The sequence below is a fragment of the Montipora capricornis genome, chromosome 2 (assembly GCF_036669925.1).
Source record: "Montipora capricornis isolate CH-2021 chromosome 2, ASM3666992v2, whole genome shotgun sequence".
In the NCBI taxonomy this organism is placed as follows: domain Eukaryota; kingdom Metazoa; phylum Cnidaria; class Anthozoa; order Scleractinia; family Acroporidae; genus Montipora; species Montipora capricornis.
Window position 1 is genome coordinate 22,463,035 of NC_090884.1, and position 17,500 is coordinate 22,480,534.

At 38.9% G+C, this 17,500-nt stretch overlaps 2 protein-coding genes across 3 annotated transcripts in view; one reads left to right on the forward strand and one right to left on the reverse strand.

Annotated features, from left to right (window-relative positions):
• The window catches only part of LOC138039106 (probable ATP-dependent RNA helicase DDX59), a 12,909-nt gene extending 9,993 nt beyond the window's left edge, over positions 1-2,916 (reverse strand). The window contains exons 1-2 of the mRNA XM_068885284.1: positions 2,001-2,916; positions 309-634 (exon numbers count right to left, since the gene is read on the reverse strand). Of these exons, the coding sequence (XP_068741385.1) occupies positions 309-634; positions 2,001-2,877 (1,203 nt within the window). The 5' untranslated portion in view covers positions 2,878-2,916. The remainder of the gene's footprint in view (positions 1-308; positions 635-2,000) is intronic.
• LOC138039109 (G kinase-anchoring protein 1-like) overlaps positions 2,913-17,500 on the forward strand; it is a 23,173-nt gene continuing 8,585 nt past the window's right edge. The window contains exons 1-9 of one of the 2 annotated variants that reach the window (XM_068885291.1): positions 2,924-3,242; positions 6,168-6,251; positions 7,910-7,942; positions 8,106-8,159; positions 8,372-8,425; positions 12,737-12,989; positions 14,030-14,055; positions 14,348-14,473; positions 16,879-17,019. In XM_068885291.1, coding sequence (XP_068741392.1) covers positions 3,054-3,242; positions 6,168-6,251; positions 7,910-7,942; positions 8,106-8,159; positions 8,372-8,425; positions 12,737-12,989; positions 14,030-14,055; positions 14,348-14,473; positions 16,879-17,019 — 960 coding nt within the window. In that variant the 5' untranslated portion in view covers positions 2,924-3,053. Of the gene's footprint in view, positions 3,243-6,167; positions 6,252-7,909; positions 7,943-8,105; positions 8,160-8,371; positions 8,426-12,736; positions 12,994-14,029; positions 14,056-14,325; positions 14,474-16,878; positions 17,020-17,500 lie in introns of both variants that reach the window. The other variant, XM_068885292.1, reaches the window with a different exon arrangement.

Genomic DNA, 17,500 nt, shown 5'->3' on the forward strand with positions numbered 1-17,500 from the left:
AATTTTGCTATTTTTAAATTAAAGTGAGAAAGGCAGAATTCAATGTTGCATTGAAACTATCAATTTATTTAGAATCAAGCAAGATGTCTTGTGTTTAAGCTGTGAAAACTAAGTATACTAGTTATTCACCAGCTTGAGTTGGTCCATATTGGAAAACGCCATGCCCTGTGTCTTGAGTATGGACCATGGCTACATGAACTCAAGACTTTGGGCACAATTATTTTTGCAATATGGACTTTCTGGCCAGTGCATAACTGAAGCAACAAGAATAAACCGAGTCCCTTCAGATTAACTAATAATTAAATTACTTGGCATTGAAATCCCATCTGCAGCATGACATCAACTTCATCCAAAATGAAAAATTTGATAGCGGACAGATCAACACCAGCCTGTGCCACAATCTCTTGCAACCGTCCTGGAGTTGCAACAATAATCTGTACTCCTGATTTAAGCCGATAAAGTTGTGGAGGAAGAGGAAGACCACCAACAAGTAATGCTGTTTTCATGTTTGGCAGACCGTTCATCAGTTCCTTGGCTTGTTTTTCAATCTGCATGCAGAGTTCCCTTGTTGGAGCCATAATCAGGCCTCTTGGATTATTTGTATTAAATGATCTCTTATTCTGTACCTCCCAGTCTAGAAAAGAAATATAAAATCCTGCATTAGTTACTTTAGTTTGCATTACCAGATAACTTCTATTTGTCAACACCAGGTGGGCATGGAATAAATGGACATATGATATTTGCCTCCAAATGCCCGCAAGTACATCTTGGGTACTGATGACATTAATGCAAAGAAATTGGGGCTTAAAGTGAAGGTTACAACACTACTTTGTCTTACGTTAATTTCCCAGTCAGAAAGAATGATTTTTAAAGTTGTGGTTAATTTTTTGATTCTTTTGGGCATACTTAAATAATATTACTGTAATATCTATATGTAAATATATGCTATATATAAATGATGCTGAAAATTAAGATTATTGAGTTTACCCATTGACCCCTGAGAGTGACACTTAATAGATTTTACTCTAATGCCAGACTATTTTACTCATCAATGGGGGGGGGGGGTCCTAAGGTGTTTGAGGTGTGAATGGGTCAATGAAAATTGACCTAAAATTCAATTCAATAAGTTTTAGAAACAATTTGAAAAGACATTCAAACTTCACTAGCTCAAAGAACAACATTTTGGATATAATTTAGTAGCAGTTTAAATTATGAGACAAAATTTATGTCAATAGCAACCCCTGAGGAAAGTATACAACAGCAAGTACTTGTTGGTTTACAAAATTGCACTTAGGGAGAGGAGAAGTTTCAACCTACTTCGTGATTTAAAAAAAACACCTTCCTCTTAGTGTTCATGCCCTCAGTACCTCAGCACCAATACTGCTTTGATACTCAGTATGTGTACTTCTTTACAACTATCATATGTTATCAAATGCACCTATAGATGTTTTAGGTATGAAGTTTCAATCGGAAGGGTGGGAAACCAGTTGCTTGGTGAATCCTAGGTAAGATTCGCAGAGGGACACATTGTCCATTCAGGACCTAGATAAATGGCCCAGCTCCAAAGGGTGTGTTATGGAGTTCCAAGGGTTCAAATCCAGCCTGGACTCTGATTTTTCAGTCCTTTCACCTTCCACCAAGCCACTAGCTTGCTATCTCATCTTAACTTGGAAAGTCAATCTCCTGTTGGCACACCCAGGGATGTGATGTTCAAAGCAAGGTTAACACTTAGTTTATTATTATGTAAATCAGCGCAAAAGTTGACCCGGAAAGCTGAATAAAACCTAAAGATGCTTGGTGTGTGTCCATATTGCACAGACACTGACCGGCAGCAAGTAAAGGGAAATGCTGTAAAAGGAATTGAAAATATCCCTAACCCTGCCCATACTAGGTATGGCCGGTTTGGGCCGGTTTGGGTATCAAAGGGTTAATTAAGGAACTTAGCCCTGGATGAAGAGGGACATTATGTATGCAGACCAGCTGCATGAAATCCAACCTACCAATCTCAGAATAAATGATTTGAATCATGGGCAAAAGAAAAGCAGCTGTCTTTCCTGAACCAGTCTGTGCACAAGCCAGCACATCACGTAAACTTAAAGCAACAGGAATCACTTGCATCTGAACTGGAGTTGGTGTTGCATAGCCGAAATGGGATAGGTTTTCATTTATTGTTGTAGTGAATTGGCAATGCTGAAATTCAAGAATTGGTTTACTAACTGTATCTCCTTTGACTTTTATGTTTAGATTAAATCGAATGTCGTCAACTTGATTCAATGACAACCCTGTGATGAAAAGATGTTCTTTATAGAGAAAAATATATTTTCCATCATCTGTTGAGACCATTGAACTTTGGATACAGTTATTTTTTGATTCTGAGGATCTCGTTGTGGCTTTAACATTTGCAATACATTCACTTGATTGATTAGGGCTCAGGGATATTCCATTTAACAGCTCGTCGGCTTTCTTTCTTGTAAGATCCTTCAGGTGTCTTGCTTTGCATTCCAAGCTACAAACGTCCATGTCTGTTTGATCCACAATGTAAGCTCCGTACCGTCCACAAACAACACACACTGGCTCTCCAGTTGTTGGCCATCTCTGATTTTTGCTGTAAGATACTACCTCTTCGTTGTCACTTTCCTCTTCATTTAAGCTTAAATATCGCTCATCCAAAGCACATGATAAAGATGATGTTGAAATCGCTGTGTTTATTACGCTTGTTTCCTGAACACTTTCACCGCAAGCAGAAGCTCGTTCATCAGTCAACTCTGCTTTTTTATTTTGTACATTCTTTGTACAGATAAACCCTGATTTTTTCAAGGAAACAGATTGAGTGGCCTCCTTTCGTTTCACTGACCGAGGAACGAACATAGCCGCCATCTTGATCACACTGATCTACCACCCAGTCCTTCTCGTTCATACCATGTTGAGGTCGCCAAGTTTGAGGTCGCCTTGTCGCTTAATGCTTCAGTTCTGTGAGGTCATTTTATGTTATGTTTTACACCATTTTGCTCTCTGCCTTAACTACATAAATGTCAAAAATTATCCTCTAAGGGATGGCCTCGCTGGCAGCCCTTGCAACGAAATGCCGTTTTGCTGTCTTAGAGGTCAGCGACGACGACGAAGATGAGGAAAAATCTGGAGTAGGTGACGAGGCGGGAAACTCCGAAAGTGCTGACGCAAACAATGTAACGAAAACGAAAAAGAAACGTAAAAAGAAGAAAAATAAGGCTAAGAATGAAAAGGTAATGACAAATGGGATGGAAAATTTTCATGCTTTTGATTATCGAAGGATATATTATGATTAAAGTGATGGGAGCAATTGCAGAATACCCGGCCCAATTGTTAGGGCCTATTGTAAGAACGAGTCAGAAAACAATAAAGTTTATTGTTATTCAATGACATGTAAATTAGTGGGCCGGGTATTCTGCAATCTAGCCCAGAGATGTTTGAAGCGAGGCCTAGGGATACACAGTTAATGTATAAACCCCTTGAAGTAAACTTTGTATCACACGAAGTGAGATACCACAGACTCCCTTCGATTTTTTTGTGAGACAATGGATTGCAGACCAACGACAGTTTGGCTTGGATGAACACGTGCATTAGCCTGTTATCTGGGAGGTCGTGGGGTCAAGGCAGGAAACGCCGAAAGAGCAAATGCTGCCCTTTGTAAGGACATCTGCAAATGGTTAGACTCTCTATACTTCTGGGGTAAGGGCGAAAAACTGATGGTTCCGTTTCACAAGCCTTTCATGATGTTATGGTCTGTCCTTTGTGGTATATCATTGATTCCATTATTTTATTCATGGGTCGGGTGTGGTGGGTGAGAGCACTAATGGACTAATAGTGACTGTCAGCAGTGCCTAATTAACAATTAGACCCGTATTTACGGGTCATAGCCCATGAGACGAACCCGTGGCCCTTGAGGGCGAAGGGTCTAATTGTTTTAGTATAACCCAACTAGTCGGACAGAAAAGGCAATAATAAAGTTAGCAAATGCAAGTTAAGAGGCCCTTGACGTCACTGTCGGAATTTTGCTAAGACAGGATGTCTTTTGTTGGAATTTCATTTTATGTGCTGTCCCTACTTTTTGGGCCAGGTCGCTTGTCGGAATTTACCCTGTCAGGGCCTCAATTAAAGAAATATTTAATTGGGAATTAAACAAAAGAAAGCGTTATGCTTTTCACTACTCGAGGACTATTACTAATAGTCCTCTAGTAGCGTAGCCAGTCAAAATGCAGGATTTGCATTAGTCCACTAGTTGGGTGATACTAATTACATTTACATGCTGATGTCTGGTTTAGCCATTAAAAATTGGAGATACAAATCACACTTTAAATGTGCATACAAAAATGATGTACTCTTGTGCTTACATAAACCTCATTGCTCTTCTTATGTTTATGCAAACTACTCGTGGTTGTTATAATTTAGTCGAAAATGGGGAAATACACTGTTTATAGCTATTCTTTGAGGTTTCAGAGACTTTGTTCTTTTCATTTTAATGAGATTTTACTGCCCCATCAGTAAAATATGGTTAATAAAATGTGACCATACTTAAAGGGCTATTCATGTCACGATAGTTATCTTAATGTTCGTTGTAGTCGGTCGTTCAAGGTCATAAAATCAGTGGTCTTGTTGTAAAAAAATGAGGACATAGACCAAATGCATAAATGGCGGCCAAAAAATATTATTTTGTTTATGTGCTAATTAGACTCAATAGCTTCTTTTGCATGTACAAAATACCAATGAAATGTTGCTTAAGAGCGAGGCTAGTGAGTCTAATTACATGTAGCACATAAGCAAAAGAATATTTTTTTGGCCACCATTTATGCATTTGGTGTATAAAGACTTCATTCCTAGATCTCAGATTATAATGTACACCTTCATTGGCCAAATCTGTTAAGGCCTCATTCATTACTGCTAAAGAGCATGTGTAATGTCTACCTGCTACTTAGTAGAACCTGTACATGTACAACTGGCTACTTTAATAGACAGAGTCTAGCTATAAGAGCCTCAGTTGGCCATCCAAGGTTCACTTGGCAGTTTGTCTTCTATAATAAACCAAATGGCTGTTGGTAATTTGTGAAAGTTTTTCTCCTTCCTCCCTTTGGAGATGGGTTGGATATATCGCTTTGCCTTTATTAAAATTGGGTCACTCCTGCATGGTGCAGTTAAGGCTGTGCAGCGACTTCCCCCAAGCGTGTTGGCTTCTTTGCCTTAGTACATTGCTGGCTAGCCAATACTCTTGTCTGATCCAGCACATGCTGTTTACCACTCAGCTTGTAGTGCTGGGGAGATAAGTGAGGTTGTTTTGTCACACAATTCGGAAGTCGCATAGGCTAACCAGCTGTAAGGCAGTGTTCCCCTCAAACAACGCCAATACCTCTGTTGTCTCGTTCTGTTGTGCCTTGCACTATGCGTTTAAAAGCTAATTATGTTGATACCAAGGAACAGTGACATTAATTTGTTTTATGATATGTAATCGGTATCCCTCTGCAGTCACTAGAGTTTTCTTTTAGTTTTGAACCTCCCTGAGAAAAAAACTCTTAATTTAGATGGTCCCACATTGTCACTTCATAAGTACCTTTGTTCATTATTCGTCCAATCAATGTGAACTTAAATCTACCGGTTAGTGCGAAACCTAAAGATCATCAGTCAGGCAATTTGCTCAATTCTTTCATGAATTAAGGCATGACTGCAGTTATCTTCTTTTTAGTGGAGATGTACCCTAAGTTACCATAAAACTTGAGTTAAAGCTTTGCTTCATTGTGATTCATATCATTTGGTCCCACCCAACTTGATTAGCTTTGCCACTTTAGGTAGGTACTAGCCTCCCTGGCACAGTCATGTTAGGGGAGTCGTAGTTCTCATGGAGGTGAAGAACGACTCCCTTATTAACAAATATGGGTAAGGCTAGGTGGGTAATGCTCTTCAACTTTTCGTTGTTCAGTGTTGCAACATCTTCATTAATATATTCTTTGTTGTTGTTAGGAGAATTGAAATGTACATAGTTAATGTATTGGGTTTTCTTTCTTTTAATTTCTTTTTTTGTTTTCCTTTCTGTTAGTATTTATGGCACATTTTGTAGTGAGTCTTATGTTAGTTTATCTATTATTGATCTTTGGAAGGTAAATATCATTATTGATCCAATGATTTCCTTACTCTCAAAGAATAGCAGAAATGAAACAGATGATGAGAAGCAAAGAACAGGACAAGATGATGGATGGAATGAATGGATGCAAAAGGATGAGGAGGTATTTATGAGTACAAGTTATGTAAGAACAAGTTATAATAATAATGTTACCTAGACAATAAATAGAGGATATTACATGGCCACGCCAGGATACAAGTGAGTGAAGCAAACGAGTGAGAGATACTTTCAGCATGAGAAGGTAAAATTTTGTATCCCTAAGCAGCCATGTTATGTTCTGTTTATGATATAGATATTGATGAAATGTCTAGATACAACTTGTTTTACTCTTTTTCAATATGATGAAAAAGTGGTCACCAACCGCTAAAACATGCATGTCGTGTAACACGAAACAAGATATGGAAGTTATGAAAAACAAATCATGATAATGCAAAATTTTTGCAGTAAAAAATGTTAATGTAGTAGAGAAGAATTGCATTAAAGCACAAAAGTATCTTACAATGAAGAGGAAGCTCACGTTTTATTGGCTAATCATGTTCGTTACCATGACGACACCTACATTCTCACATGTGAAAGATAAACATGATATGTTCACTGCATGCGGTGAAGATGTGATTTTTTGGTGTAGGGAGAAATCCTGGTATTTCATCAGTATCTATATAATAAATAGTATATTTTTACTGTGAGTCACACAAGTAAAATGTAGTTAATGGATCGTGACATTATCTGTAACCCATTCATGGTGGCTATGTTTTCAATTTAGCATTTGTGCTCTCTAGTTGCTAAGGTCAGCAAACACTAAGGATTTATTGTATTCTTTCTGTGAACTTCACAGCTTTGTTGTCGCTAGCAGACTAGTATGATCCACAGAATTGGCGCTTTTTTCAAAGGTCTATTCATGGCTAAGAGTTGACATGTGACAATATGTTCTCTCCAACTGGCTATGCCAGCAGACATTTGTCTTGCTATAAAAGCATATGAAAAATATTTAGAGATCACTTATGTTCTGTTGTTCAGTGCAGTTAGCGCTCGATATATTTGTGTGGTTTACGATTGGGTTTTTCTCTCCTTCTTTCCCTCCCTTTGGAGTCGGGGTTGTGCCTTGTTGTCTGTCAATAAACTCGGGACAATATAATCCTGTGTGGTGCAGTTAAGTCTGCACAGCGACTTCCCCAAGCTTGTTGGCTGTGTTGCCTTTTGAATATCGCCTGTTAGCCGATACTCTTGTCCGATCCAGCACGTGCTGTTTTGCATTCAGCTCATAGTGCTGGGGAGATAAATGAGGTTCCTTTGCCACACAATCACCAGAGGTTGCACAGGCTAACCAAACGCAAGGCAGTGTTCCCCCATTAACGCCAACTGGAGTCAATGTTTGCTCATAACTTGTAGTTAGCACACAAACATAAGGAACAGAGACTAATTAACTTTCATTAAAAAAATGTTTGGGATTCAAACCAATGGCCAGCTCCAGGATACTCATACTGACAATGTAGACTACTCTCCAATTCTCTCTCGATTGTAATAATTAATGCAAGTGTAAAATTTAAAGACTTTATTCTACGTATTTTAAGACTTAAAAGTTTCCATGCAGAGCTATTTATTGTGTCCTAATAAGCAATCCATGTCAGTGTTCATCAACATTATTTTGCAATCAAATGTAAATGAGGGGAGATAGTTCAATGTAATAATTTTGTTCTGCTTGTTGTCAAAAAAAACTCAAGTAATATTTTTATAATCATAGTACATTTCTTTGCTTTCTAGTTTGTTCTCGGTCAATTTCAAAGAGATCTCAAGGTGACGATATCATTACATACAACGTATTAGTGAAACTGTTTGTGTTGCATTTGTCAATAACAAATTTTGCTTTGAAGTTGATTTAATGTAAGTTGTTTATCTTTTTTACTATTACTACAGTAACTATTACCTTGATATTATGATTGTACAATAATTGTTATAGATGGCCCTTGAAGCAAGTAAACAAGAGCAGCGACAGACGATACTTCAGCAACAGGTCTATTATTTAGTTTAATTTGTTGTTTTCAATAAAAGGATTATTATTGTTTTTTTTTTTCGCTTTATTCCCACTGTCTTGTATGAAGAGTTGCTGGAATAATTATTATTATTGTTAGAAGCATGAAGATATAAAATAAACCTTAATTTTAATGTAAGTTGTTTATTTACTACTGTTACCTTGATATTATGACTCTACAATAATTGTTATAGATGGCTCTTGAAGCAAGTAAACAAGTCCAGCAACTGAAGATTCTTCAGCAACAGGTATACTATTTAGTTTAATATGTTGTTTTCAGTAAAAGGATTATTATTGTTTTTTTTTTTCATTTTGTTCACACTTGTATTAAGAGTTGCTGGAATAATAATTGTTAGAAGCATGAAGATATAAAATACAAACCATATAGGAGGTAATTGGTTTTTTTTCATGTGATTCATGTGGTTTGGTGACACGTTTACAAGGTCGTTTGGCTCCGATTGAATCGGTAACAGAGTTATCAACATCAGAAACTGCAAAAAGGGACAATAATTCTGTACTGATTCCGAACCATTGGAAATTAATCGGATCCGTTTCCGAGCGAAATTCAGACACGTTCCCTTAATACTTTGGCTTTTCATATTTGCATTTTGTATTGATTTGATTTTAGATGTTATTTACTTATTTTAGTTAATACATAGACTGTATACTTTTGCACTAGTTATTTGACCGTTTGTATAATCGTTCTACAATGTATTGTTTGTACATGTATACCGTAGCTTTCTCTAATTGTTCTCTCTTTTAATGATATTTTAGAATAAAATAGATGTTAATGCTGGTAAGCAAATACTGGGCAGCGCCTGGTAGAATACTGTGACTTCTCATCATGTGACTACCTTATTTGGCTCTTTCATTCATCCCGCCATGCCAGCCTTCTCGGTTTGACGTTTCCAAAGCTCAACTTGTTCTGTTTTTGCTGTTCAGCAATTTAATCTTTGCTGGGGAATTTGCTGGCCTCACAAATGAGGTTTTACACCCCCTGACAACTTACCTATTATTGGAACTCGGGAACAATTGATTGAACTCCTTCACACCATAGATCCTTCCGCACCATCTTGTAGCTTGTGGACACGAAGCGTCCATCCAACCCGGATTCAAGTGCTTCTGCTGAGGAAGTTTCATCCCATATAGATCCACTCAGCAACTGTCAGCATCTCTTGAAACAGCGGTCAACAACGGTCAATTTTTCTTCTAAGATGGCGTCCAAGCAAGAAGAGCTTCAAACATAGACACGTCCCCAACCACGTTAGCCACTCTTATTTCCACCATCGTGAACAAAAACCAAAGAATCTACAGTCATCTCAATTCCTGCCCCAACCGCAACAGCCTCCACCTCAATCTGTGCAACCTCAACAAACACCACGCCACTTGCTACTCACCGACGACTTCTACTTCGTCACCAGCCTTCTCAACCAACCTAGCGCCAGCAATAACATTCCTTCCCCATCTCTCAAGGACAGTCTCCGTTATCAGCACATGTTCCAACCAAAGTTAAACTCGCAATATTAAAGGGCCAGTATGTTGAGTTTGAATCAGTGCTGGCAGAAAACTCGTGCCTTTCAGACAATGACCTTCCCGGGGTTTCCATGTCCTTTATCGGTAAACCACAAAGCGTTCTCCCCTCCTCTCAGAAAAAGTAAGCCCAGCTCGGTTCTTTTTGGAATTTGCTGTATATTGTACTGTCCTTCTCGCTTCTTTTTCCAAAGGGCAGTAGAGATGCTCTCCTATCAAGAGAAGTTGCAGGTTTGGCATGGCCTTCCTATGATATTCACTTTCATAGGAAGACAGCCACAAACCTCGCCGTTAACTGGGGAGAGCAGGACCCTCTACTCTTTGCAATGAGATTTACTGGGCAAGCTGAATCCTCCTGTACAATCTGTGGGAGTGGGGATCATACCACTTACCGCTGCTCCCTCTCTGCCCTTAGCCCCCCCGCCCCCCCCCCCCACCCCCCTTCACGAGGAGTGTGCTTCACCTTCAACTGGGGAATTCAGTGCAGCAAAGACCCATGCCCCTTTTCACTGCTGTAAGACCTGAAATGGAGAGCACCCCTCCCCCATCATACCACCACGACAAATCCTTTTCAAAAACTAGAAGCCATAGTGATAAAAATCGCCAAACTACTAGTTTCTTGCAGTCCCAAAAAACGAAACTCCTGTAAACGTTTCTTTGTTGCGTGACCTCCTTAAATGCAACCCTTACCAGATATTTATTTATTTATTTATTTAAATTTTATTATTATTTTTCCTTACCCTTGTGGAGCCTTGACCAATGACTTCAGGGTGAGCTTTTAAGGGCCCCCTGTCTCTCTAGATACGCCCCTAACCTTCCTTCTGCGAACCGTCAACCTCAAACCATAGAGGCCAACCTCCACTACGAGGTCCAGCTTGGTCTCATTGTCGAGCCCTTCCAATCCCAACTTTCAGATTTACCCCCGTGGTCCTGTCCCAAAGAGGAACAATGGAAAATGGCATACTGTTTTTTCACCTATCCTATCCTAAGGGTCCTCTGAAAGCTTAAACGCCTTTATACCCATTGAATACTTTACCCTCCAATACCTACGTACCGATTCATAAAATTAAAAGATATCCAACGCCCAAAAGAGAGTAGAACATACAGTGGGGCATTTCTTGATATTCTAATCATTTTATTGAATTTAAATAAATTGAAGTGGATCAAAGTGAATTGGCGAGAGTGGTGTGATTCAAGCTTCTAGAAAAAGTAGGTGGCGATAACTTAGGGAGTAGCTGGCGAGGTTTGACGGTTGCCGGCTTTTGGTGGGGGCCTCTGCACATTCTGGATGATGTCTTCATCGTTCAATCACCCCCCTCCTCCCTCTGTGCAACAGCCATGCATTAGATTCTTACCCCCCCTCCCCCCCTTGACTTCACCGAGTTGAATATTCCCCTTGCCCCGAGAAAAACTTCCGCCCCACCCAAGTCCTGGAGTTTATGGGAATTAGGCTTTACTCTGTCAAATGCAGGCTAGGCTCCCTGAGCATCAGTTTATGAGAACCCGTACTGTCCTTTCCAGATGGTCTTCAAAAAGGCCGGTTTTCTGCACGACCTTCAGTCCCTCATTGGGTCCTTACAGGTCGCTTGCATGGTTCCCCCACCCATACGCCTCCTTTATGCAATGCATAACCAACCTAACCCACAATGTCTCCAAACCAGGGTAGGTTATTTTCCTTAACATAGAGTTTGGGAAGATTTTGTCATGTGGCAACTTTTTCTCAACTGGTGGAGTGGGGTCAGTCTGTTCACCCCCTCCCCCTCCATTTCTCCCCAACACCCCCTTCCTACCTGCCCACGAGTCCACCCTGATCCCTTTGGTGACTCATCTGTCCAATACAGTCTCTTATGGCACGATTAAGTTTATCTGGCAGAACTCTACAACCTTCACATTGAGTTTGGCGGTCCCCTGGACCCTTCTGCAATGCCAGTCCTTCACAAAACTTTGAGGGGGATCAAGTTCTCCCATGGGACTGCAAGAAGGCTCGCTACCTGATCACCTCATCGGTTCGCCATAGCATCTATACTAAGTTACAATCCTTTTAGTCTTCGAATGTTACCGGTAACCTTTTATGTTATGGGCTGCATTTAGCCTCGCATGCTTTGGCTTCTTAAGAAGCAGTGAATTTACCTGCAGTGGCAATTTCGACCCTGAGTCCCATCTTGCCAGAACAGACATCTCTTTCCATCCCAACATCCTTCACCCTACTTCATTTGACCCCTTTCTGGGAGACAGCCAGGCTCACTATTGCAAGGTCAAACTCAGACCTGTGTGCATCCACTCCTTTGCAAGATTATATGCTCCAAACTGCAACTCAAGACCCTGGTAACCACTCTTCAGCTTCTCCTGTGGACTAAATCTCACCCGGACTTTACATACCAACAACTTATGAACTCTCTTAAACCTCTGTGACATTGACAGCTCCTCCTGTGTCTCTCACAGCTTTAGTATCGGTGCCGCTACAACCGCCAGAGCCACTGGCATTCTCAACTGGCTCGTCAAATTAATTCTGGGTCGCTGGAAATCTAACGCATAGCAAGCTTACATATTCAGGACTCCCAAGGAAACAATATGTCAAGTCCCTCAGTGATCGGCTTCTTGTTCCTCCTGTTACCAAATCCCCTGGAATCCTTGAGAACACTTGAATATCTCTTACGTTTTTCTAACAAGCAGTAATGATCTGTGACAATTGCTGAGATAACTTTATTCATATTTTGCTGTATCGTCCTGTCAACCGGTCAACATTTTACCAACAGAGGATTGGGGGCTGTGACTTCGACGAAATAGTCATTATTTTAAAATAAATGTTTGTTCACATTTAACCAACCTTTTCATCATTTTAGTTCATTCATTCCTTTTACAAACTAGCTGAATTATGCTTGAGTTGAAATCGGTTGACTTTTTTTGTGGTGGTCATTGAGCTTACCACATTGTAGATATTAAATTCATTATTTTGATAATGATAATAATTAACAATGTAGATTTGTCTTTAGGTAGTGTAATAAAATGCACGTATGGTTTTCATGCAGGAATCAGTACATGATACATCATCAGTGGAAATGAGCCAGGAAAACACCAAGGAAAAAAGGAAGAAAGAGAAACCCATTGTGATGTCATTAGATGAATTTCAGATGAATGTTACTACTGAAGAAAACATTGCATCTTCATCTGCAAAACCTGAAAAACCAAATTTTGTAACAAAACTTGATAATTTTTTTGATTGGCAAGGAGTTTCTGCATTGGATCCCAAGGAGGTTCAAGGAAAAAATGTTATGTCTCCAGGTTTGTTACACATGATAAATTCTGACCTTAATATTATTACTTAATAATAGGAGGATAACACTATCCACTGGATACAGCTGTAAATCAATGGCCAACAGAGAAGGGCTATCAAAACCAATCATTATAATATTATCACTAAGTTATCCACTGGGTAAGTGCTTAGCAGGAGTATGGTATACTCCACTCTGTAAAACAACTGAAGCCTCCTGTCTGCAATAGACTGTGGTTTCATACAGTGTAGTATGTGGCTATCCAGTCAGAAAGATCCATGAGTTTGGTTTCTACTGTTGGCCAAAACAGCCATCCTGGAATAGGGAATCCTGTTGTTTGGCTTTCTTTTCAAATGTGCAATGGCAGTCAATTATTAGTCTGGGTGGCAAAATTGCTTTTGTTGCTATCACAACCATAGAAGTTGATTGTAGCTCAGGGCATTATTTGTGATTACATGATGATCATTGTACATGTGTGGAAAAAATCTAGACAGTCTTGAGAATATTGCAAGTAAACACTGATCAATGTTAAACCCGGGGTGGGGGGAGGGATGGGACCAAGTCACATCGTCCCATGTGCTCGTCTGTGCACAGGCCATCTTGGAATTGAAGTAGCGCGGCTAAAGCCCTGAAAGACTGCTGTTTTAAATAGAGGTAAGCACTTGTTTTTATATAATTTGTACAAAAACACTACTTCTCACTACTCATTTTCAATATGATTTGTAAAATATCCACAACAACTACTAAGATATTACTTCCCCAAGGTGGGGATATTTAATCTGATTTGACCAAATTTTGGGGCCCCACAGTGGGGATTTTGACCAAAAATTCTTCTGAAAAGTCAAATGCCCCACATATGCCCTGGGTCCCCCCCTCCCCCCTTCCCCTCGGGCTTAACATTGATAGATGCATTACATTGAAACTGCATTCTTTGATCTGGTGTTTGGCACACAAAACAGTTCCTGAGTACACTTGATAAAAACCCAACCCCCAAACCCAATGCTTTGACCTCTAATCTTATGATTGCTAATAAATAATTTTGTTCTATAGGCTCTCTTGGTTATGATGTGCCCCAGGTATGTGTTGTCCGTGAAGTGTATTAATATTTTCAAATAAAGCAATCCATTTCAACTTAAAAATAGGTTCCTCAATAATATTATTACAAATCAAGATGCTGAAAACTATTGTTTGAGTCAGTCTTGATTCACTCAATCATTCAGCAGTTGAAAGGATATAAAAATTCCTTTTTTTCTGTGTGTTTACTTTATCTTCAATTCAAGAGTGGCAATTGAATCAATTTCTGTAGCAAGTTTTGGCTTAAGCTTTTTCCTCTCTGCCAAGTAAAGCTTTGTCATTTTCTTATTTGAGATTGAAGAGAAACCTGCAGTGTCTGGAAAGCCAGAGAAAACATCTAGAAGGAAAAGAAACAGTGGCAGATCTGAAGGTGATGCAAGCAATGCAGAACAAGTCAAACAAGCTGCAAAGCCAGAAAAAGTGGGTAATAAAGTTTAGTGAAATCACATATATACTCAAGTAAAGTTATGATCTTCTCAGTTATGAACGTTGATGTTGGGAGCTGGTCATTTGTGGGTTAACCCACAAATGACCAGCTCCCAACGTCAAATGCTAAAATTGCGTTCATAACTGCGAAGCTCATAGCTTCACTTGATTTCATACCCGCAGTTCATATATGATCCATTTCATATATCATTTCATCACAGATATACTGTAGTAACAATTTCTTTCCATTCCCCACCTTTAGATTGGTACTGCTTGTAAAGATAAGTACTTTTTAAATACCTGTATTAAAGGCAGTATTTATTATGCAAAAATGAGTACTTCCCTTTCATCAGCACGTTAGTTTAATGTTATAAAAGTGGCTAGATGGAAAAGTGATCTTGCTTAGAAATACTGTTTTATTGGAGTAATAACTATAGCATGTCTTGATCTCTTCATTTTCATGAAACAGTTACAGAAGAGAGTATTTTCATTGAAAAGCCAAAGCCTTGCTTAATTTAAGACAGCTGAATTTTAAAATTCAGTTTGGCTGCTGAACAGGTGATGCCTTCAAAATGCAGAATGCACACCACAGACTATCGCCTACCCTACACACCTGAAAAAGGGATTTCCAGTGACAGAAATACATTTCACTCTGGTAGTCCCTGGTTCAACTTCTCAGGTGCACTTTTAAATAGCCAACTGGTTTGCCCTAATCTGTCATTTCATTGATTGTGTGCCATTGGCCCTGAGAAGCACCCATGGGGAGTGGTCAATTAAGTATATAATTATGCATTACATGTCAGTCAATAGAATGCTCACAGCAAGGCTAGCAGTTTACAAGAACGATTTTAATATGATATATGTAACATTCTTATCAAAGACATACAGTCCTTCTATGACACGTACGTAAATGAGGTTGTACAATATGCGAGACAGTGAGCAATAGAAGTAAACATGCGAGCCATGTAAGTCAACATGCAACCCACACAGTTATTGAAAGCTAAACATTTTAAAATGGGTGATTAGATTTAAATACTGTTTATCAGTGCTATATGAAATGGGTGCTTGGACTTAAATGGAGACTCTCATGGCTCAGTTCAAGACCCTACCTAATGCATGAAATAACTTAAAAGATACATTTGATTAATGTTTACAAGCACCACAAAGTCTTCCCTTTCCTCTCGCCTTAATGTAACCCATTGACTCCTGGGGGTTCCCCATTGACAAGTAAAATCGTCTGGCGTTAGACAGAGTAAAATACGAAGTCTGGCCGGTTTGGGTGTTAAAGGTTTAATGGGGACCTTAACCTCATCTGTCATGATACAAGACCCCTGTTTAATGTTACATACTGTCTCCCAAACTCTTCTTCTTTTAAGGTGTCTTAAACCAGTTGCAACACTTGAAAGAAACATTGTTATTGGAAGGATTGACACTACAACATTTCATCACTTAACAGAAATGTTGTGATACCATATCAAACACCAATTATTGCTGAAGAAGATGCAGTCATTTTTGTGACATAAAAAGTTACTGTGGCAACAGGAAAGCCCTTCAAGAACACACCATATTTTGGCTTTAGCTGCTCATATCTCAAAAACTAATTTAATGACCCCCATTTTTTATTTCTGAAATTCAATCAGCATGCCAAATTAAACTTTCTGCAAAGTTTAAAAAGATTCTGTGAAGGTGATTCAGGGCCATCTTAAATAATAATAATAATAATAATAATAATAATAATAATAATAATAATATTGAAAATTTAAGGTAGCTCTGAATCCGCAACACAGAATTTTTTGAAACTTTGCAGAGAGTTAAATCTTGGCGTGCTGATCACTTTTGTGCAATAAAAAAATTGGGGTCACCAAGTTCGTTTTTCAGATATGAGCAACTAAAGCCAAAATAAGAGGAGTTTTTTTGCAGCACTTTCCTTTTGCCACAGTAACTTTTTAGGTCACAAAATTAATATGACTCCCTCTTGTTCAGCAATAATTGATGTTTCACATTGTTCCATAACATTGTTGTTACGTGATAAAGTGTTGTCTGTAGTGTCAATCCTTCTAATAACAAGGTCTCTTGAAAGTGTTGAAACTGGTTTGAGACACTTTAACTTAACCTGAATTGTTACCATGATAGCATTGACCAAAGAAGAATCATGATGCTTAGCACTACCCCATTTGTTGTAAATATGTTGATTGTGCTGTGACTTTATGGGATACTTGGTCATGTTTACTTAAAGTGATAGTCAAAGCATAGTGTAGACATAAAGCCCTATCCATTGTTGTGGTATAATTATCATTAAACCATGTTCAGCTATCATTGTAATTTTGCACTAACAGCCAGTGTGCTTTTAGCAAGTTTGCCCTGATGAGCGTTTGTTTTTCCTTCTTTTTGTTAACTAGAAGCTACTACCTGCAACTCACGAAGACCAAGTTCAAGCAGAAATGGTTCACATCAAAGATGAGTTGGACAAGACAGGCCATGAACTTATTGAGCTCAGGAAAGCCAAAGCAGAACACATTCAAATTATAGAAGACCTGAAGGTATAGTAAAAAAAAACTCTTTAATTGTATGCTAATTAAGACCATTAACCCATTGACTCCCGGAGTGGGTCTTAATAGAAATACTCTGTGGGGGCGGTCCAGGGCAGGTTCAGGTGTCAATGGGTTAAAGAAATTATTATTAGTCATGCAGTTTTGACAGCAATGTTACCTAGTAATTACACCAAATTACTGGGTTGCCAGTATGGCAATCCCAGTCAGAAAATGGGTAAAATTTCTTTGTTTTATTTATTTATTTTTTTCCATGTCGGTAAAAGTCTTGCCTGTCACTCCCCTACTAAGTGGTGTCTTTGTGCACAGAGCCTTCTTTGCGTATTTTGTTAGGTTTGAGGGAGTTGGGGTAATGCGTAGATTTCTCTGGACACAGGAGAACATTTGATTAACCTGCAAGTCAAAAGTCATTTTAACACAAATGGCATTTTATTGCATTTTTAATTAATTAATTAAAACTCATTTCCGGCCG